This window comes from Fukomys damarensis, unplaced genomic scaffold (assembly GCF_012274545.1).
Source record: "Fukomys damarensis isolate Sample0158 unplaced genomic scaffold, DMR_v1.0_HiC HiC_scaffold_39, whole genome shotgun sequence".
In the NCBI taxonomy this organism is placed as follows: domain Eukaryota; kingdom Metazoa; phylum Chordata; class Mammalia; order Rodentia; family Bathyergidae; genus Fukomys; species Fukomys damarensis.
The window spans coordinates 79921733-79927353 of NW_022900951.1; the positions used below are offsets into that span (position 1 = coordinate 79921733).

At 42.5% G+C, this 5621-nt stretch overlaps 1 protein-coding gene across 3 annotated transcripts; it reads right to left on the minus strand.

Moving 5' to 3' along the window:
• Positions 1–856: 856 nt before the first annotated feature.
• On the minus strand, positions 857–3196 carry Tceal8 (transcription elongation factor A like 8). 3 transcript variants are annotated; one of them, XM_010618782.3, is made up of 3 exons: positions 3048–3184; positions 2447–2558; positions 857–1850 (listed from the first exon to the last, which is right to left on the minus strand). In XM_010618782.3, the coding sequence occupies exon 3, from the start codon at positions 1810–1812 to the stop codon at positions 1459–1461; it is 354 nt and encodes a 117-aa protein (XP_010617084.1). In that variant the 5' UTR covers positions 1813–1850; positions 2447–2558; positions 3048–3184; the 3' UTR covers positions 857–1458. The 3 variants fall into 3 exon arrangements, with proteins under 3 accessions (XP_010617084.1, XP_019062253.1, XP_033616446.1); XM_019206708.2 differs by having other exon boundaries at positions 2447–2573; XM_033760555.1 differs by having other exon boundaries at positions 1828–1850; positions 3048–3196.
• Between the last annotated feature and the right edge of the window lie 2425 nt (positions 3197–5621).

Consider the following 5621-nt stretch of genomic DNA (forward strand, 5'->3'; position numbering starts at 1 on the left):
AGTCAAGGCTGTGAAACCCTACAAAGCAGGAGTTGTAACCCAGTGTGTCATCAATCCAGGCACGGCTTATGTGTGAACAGCCCTTATCGATAAGTAGATTTTTTATTTTACTTCCATTCTGCTGCCTGTCTGTGTCACTTACTGATTCCTTCCATAGCATCAAGAGCCTTCGTGGGGAGATCATCTCAGAAGATAAGGACAAGATCTTGCTCCTTGAAATCAAGAGCATCAACACTCAAGTACAGCATGCTATCTTTTACTCAAACCTGTACCCAGGATCAACTCCCAAATGAATTTACCACATATGACTCTTTTGGATATGCAGGATCCTGTGACTAAAAGCAGAAGGGATTTCTTTGCTAAGCACTATATGCAAGATACTGTAGCCCCAACAACCCTAGGAAAGTCCCAGCTATGTTAAGTGTCTAAAGAGCAAAGAGGCTTAAGAAGACAGTGGCAATTCAACTTTCTGGGTACTCTAGGAATCTCAGAAGGGTTTGGCTCTTCTGGCCTCCAGTGTACCAGCACAAGTGGGGGCCAGCAAAATAAAGGACCCTGTAGAAGGAGCTATGGCCAGTAAGTATGGACTGACCCAGAAGACAAAGGTAGGGCATGACAGCAGAGGACTGGCATGGGAGCCCACACCTGTACCTACTGGACTTGCTCAGGTGCCCAGATTGAGTTATACCAGGCCCTCTCTCAAGTGACTGATGGATGCTTCCACAGCAAGTTGGGGTCTGTATGCACAGGTTCAACAAGGTGCCACCAAACAAAACTCTGAGTTCATAGTGTATCATCTCTGCCCTACAGCAGTCCTGTGAAGCAAATATTTTTTCCCATGAAAAGACTGAGTCTTAAGCAAGTGTATCTTTCAATATTGCCAGTTTTATTCCTCTGGCTAAGAGATGCAGAGGTAATTTGAGACTTACATTTCTTTTTTATAGTTCTTTCATCAGGAGTTCAAGTGCCCCCATTGCCCTTAAGCTGGTTGCAAATTATTAACTCTTATAAAAAAATTCTCAACTTTTTGTGTATGTGAGATATGTGTGCATTAAAAAAATACACATAAGCAAAAAGTAAAACAAAAACAAAACTTTGCACCACAAAGAAATTTGCACAGTTAGGTTTTTGAGATACATATGTATATACATTGTGCACGCACACACAATTTGGAATTTCATACTATATATGTGAGCTGATATCAAATATGCTGTTTGTAACCTATTATGTTTCACTATGTAACATAGAATGAACATATTTCCATACATATGTGTGAAACTTTCTAATTGAAAAATAAACCAGGAAAATGGCAAACTTCAAAATCCAATGAGATGCTGGTAACAAGAAATCAAAAATGAAATACCAAAAATAAAAGTAAAGCAAAGGTAAAAAGATACATCAGAAAATGCTACCAGGAAGAAAGCAAGGGCCAGATTTTAATATCACACAAAAAAGAATTCAAGGCCTGAAGCACACAGGATAAGGACGGCTGCGTGAATGTCTTTGTTTCCAATGCATCAGCACAAACTTGTTTCTTACTCTTCTTATCTCTTCCCTAAGCCTTTCCAACTCATCTACTCCTCTTATCATTTCTTCAGGGTCCAAATGCCTAACTGGAATGTCCTCTTTAAATTCCTGGCCAGTTTGAGCGGGCCTTGCTCTAAGGTTTCCTTCTGCTTCCTGTCTTATAGTTTCTTCAGAAGGCTGAGGATTTCCTTCTGCCTCCTGTAATGCATCTTCTGAAGGGAGGTGTTCCTCTGCCTCTGGCATATTCTCTGGTTTTCCTTCATTTTCTTCACAAGACTTTTGCATGTTGAGTATTTTTTATTTTATTTTCAAATAAATTAATCCTAGGAAACAAGGAAACAAAATTACTAGGTGCCAGACAAACAATCTGTAGTGACTTTTTTTTTTTTTCTGATTCAGGCCCTGAACCGTCAAGTTTTCCAACTAGGCAAGGCTAGATCCTCAAGCTCATAACTCCCCTCACTCCACCTCCCTCCCCTCCTCCCCCTCACTCCAGCTCCATCTTCTCTCCTCCAGCTCCAGCCCACCATTTTCCCAGCAGGCCTGGCTTTACAAGCCTCTCCCAGCACTGAAAAGCCAGCAACTCAGAAGCTATTAACTCTTGCCTTGCCAGGGGTCTCCAATGTTCCCATCCTTTCTGACTTTCCCAGGTCGTCCTTTCTGGCTTTCCCAAATCATCCCAAACTCCAGGCTTTAACCTGAGATGGTCCAGACTTAGGCTTTCCCTCTCCCTTTCTTGTCTCATTGGCCTTCCCCTCCCCCAACCCATTTTAGCTGCAGGATCTGCACAGGCCTCCCGTGCTTAATCCCGAGGGGTAGAGGCGGTGGCGGCCGGCGCGCCCCGTGGATGTGCTTTGGTGTCATCCAGACTTCCACCTCTCACCTAAGGACCCTGAAGCCATAGTACTCTTACACTGACCTGCAGGGATCCAGGGGCTTTTCCTCCCTCTTCCTTCACCTTGATTTGTGTCTCGTCCAAGAGACCCAGAGTCCTGCAGACAGGTATGCTCGTCTGGTGAGCCCTCCAGTACCTGGATCAAAGGTCCCTTTTACAATTATAGGTCTTGTTGGTGTAGTTTCCCAGTCTTTATTACCTTCCACCTTTTACAGCAACCCTGCCCTCTGTGCTCACCATTTGAGGCAAGTTTTTTTTTCCAAAATTCATATTCATTCTCTCTCTCTCTCTCCCCCTCCCTCACCCCTCTCTCTCTGCTCCCTCTTCTCTCTCCTCTCTCCCCTCTCCTTTCTCCCTCTCCTCTCTCCTCTCCCTCTCTTCTCCCTCCCTCTCTCTCTCTTCTCTCTCTCTCTCTCTCTCTCTCTCTCTCCCTTTCTCTTTTCCCCCCTCTCCCTCTCCAATTAGTTACCTTGCTCCTTCACCACCCCACCCCCACCAAATTTCCTGCACAAAATGGAAGTTTGGCAGAACAGCGATGTGGGGAAAATAGGACCGCCCCGCTTGTTTTCTGCTCTCTGCCTTCTCCACCACAGTGTCTCCAAATCAGCTCCCACCTTTACACTACCTGAAAGGATCCGGGTCACTTTCTTTCTTCTCTAGCAATACGGAGCAGACACAGGGAAACAGGGCCCAGACTATTCGGATTTCTGCACACGTCGACTCTTTGTCACGTGAGGGCCGCGTCATCTATGAGCTCGGGTCTTCAATTACCCCTCCCCTTGGCACAACAGCCCGCCCCTACATTCCGTCCACTTGACACAGTCAGTCTCCCCCCGCCCCCGTATTTGCCAATCAGAGACAATAAACCTGGTAACTTTACCCTGGAGTATCTATTCGTCTTCAAAGCAGCCCTTTTAGGGTTAATAGGCCATTTTTCGTTTTTTTAAGAAATCATCTCTTTCTATTGGGTCCCAATACGCCCACCTCCCCTCCCCCAAAACCCAAGGGCCACTATTTCTCTTGCAATCCTATCCTGCATTAAAATGAGTGAAGGTGGTAGGTAGATGGGGAGGGTGAGAAAATAATCCAAGGTTAAGAGTGGGATTTTACTAGAGCTCTTAATAGTTTTGTGCTTTAAAAAATTAGTGTACTATTAAAAATGAATTTTAAAAGGGATGCCTCACAAGCAATATGCAACGCTTAATGGTAAAGACAAATTAGCCTAGTTAAATCTAAGGCCTGAAAAGGTTTTCTAATGGCTACAAATGAAATGAGAGTATTTATAACATGTAGATGTGCTAGCATCTCAAAAATCCTACTGAAAAGCATTTTTTAAAAAAGACTCATGAATTAATCTGTAGAATATCTGTTTTTACCTTTTAGCAATTTTGTATAAGTTATCTGTTACATTTTCTTTCTGGTTGAATTCAAGTAATTGTGTATTAGATATCTTACTCCACCCCCCGCAGCACTGGGAATAAAATCCAGGGCCTCGCCCTGAGCTACACCTGTCTCCTCTCCCTTTTAAAATTTTTAGACGGGGCTCTATAATTTGCCCAGGTGGGACTCGAACTTTGCCCAAATGGGATTCGAACTGCAATTCTTCTGCCTCAGCGCTGCAATTCCAGGTATGGGTCACCATACCTGACAATAGATATCTGACCACTTCATTGATGGCTGCTAGTAGCTTCCACTTGTGTTCTGTAGGAGTGCTTCACACAGACCTCCTTGCCTCATAAGCATCAGTAAGATCCAATACCTTTGTTAATCAAATGAATCCACTGAAAAGTCTAGTTTCCACCTAGTGGTCTTTAAGCATCATTGCTGTTAGAAAGCAGTTCTAGTTATTAGTTTAAAGAAGAAACTGATCTCCCAACTCAGAATTCACTGGTACCTGGAGGTGTAGTGGTGCCAGTGGAGTCAGCTGGAGAATCAAGAACAGGGAGGTTAACAAGGTCTCTTGTCTAGGATGATCACAGCAGAATGCCTCAACCAACGATAGAACCCACCAGGGAGAATAAAATGTCTGTAAAAAATATTTTGCTGCCTTAATGTTTTATAATTTATGTTTAAGTATGAGGAATCTATTTCTTGGATGAAAGGAACATTGTCTGAGTGAGTTTTTAATTAAACGTAGCAAGCAAATTATAAAGACAACACCACCTACCACCAAATATTTCCATTCTTTCAAATGTTACCATTTAATGGAGAGCAATTCTGAACATCCCTATGAATATGAAAATTGACTTTCTGTGTGTGTGTACAATTCTATGCAATTTAATTACCTCAATCAGAATATAATTCAATCACCTCCAGATTTCCTCATGCTATGCTTTTGTAGCCATATCTTCCTTCCCTAAACTCTGGAAATTACTTATCTGTTTCCTATTACTATAGCTTTGTCTTCTTCAGAATGCATACAAGTGATTTCATACCATAGGTAATACTTTGAGACTGACTTCTTTCACTTAGCATAATGTCCTGGACATCCATTTAAGAGTTTCTATGCATCAGTAGTTCATCTTTCTCTTTTTATTGGTTAGTATTCTGTTATTTGGATACTCCGCAATTTATTCATTCTCCTGCTGAAGGACATATGAGTTATTTTAAGTGCTGAACAGCTATGAACAAAGCTCTTGGGCTAGGGATTTAGCTCAGTGGCACTGTGCCTGCCTCGCAAACACAGGGTCCCTAGTTCGATCCCCAGGTTTTTTTAAATTAAAACTATGAAGAAAGCTCATATATGTTCACATATAGGTTTAGGCCCTTATTATTTCATATCTAGACTACCTGCTTCCTTCTAATTGATCTCACACATTACTATCAAATTAAACTTCACACTTCTATGCTTTCAACTCTCAATCTCCTGCCCATAGACCTTCCTTAGCCACACAGTAAATTGTAGACTTTTCATTCTCATATTAAATATCCATCAGAATTGAGCCCAGGATACATGTTTCCAATCTAGTCATGTATTGCTTTGCCTCATACGCTGTGTCCCAAGCTTTCCTCATTCATCCCTCTAATTGTCCTTACATGCAAGTTCTTTTCTGCCAACTGTCGTCCTTGTTATCCTAGATCCTGGTCATCCTCATTCTTAGAGGCCCACACTCATCACCCAGTCACCTCAGATGGAAGGGATCTTTCCTTTTCTTGTTTCTGCTGCACACGAGGTCTGCATTCCTGTATAGCCCTTAGC

Coding starts and splice junctions, on each gene's coding strand:
- Tceal8 (XM_010618782.3), bottom strand. CDS start 1,812: ATGCAAAAGTCTTGTGAAGAAAATGAAGGAAAACCAGAGAATATGCCA.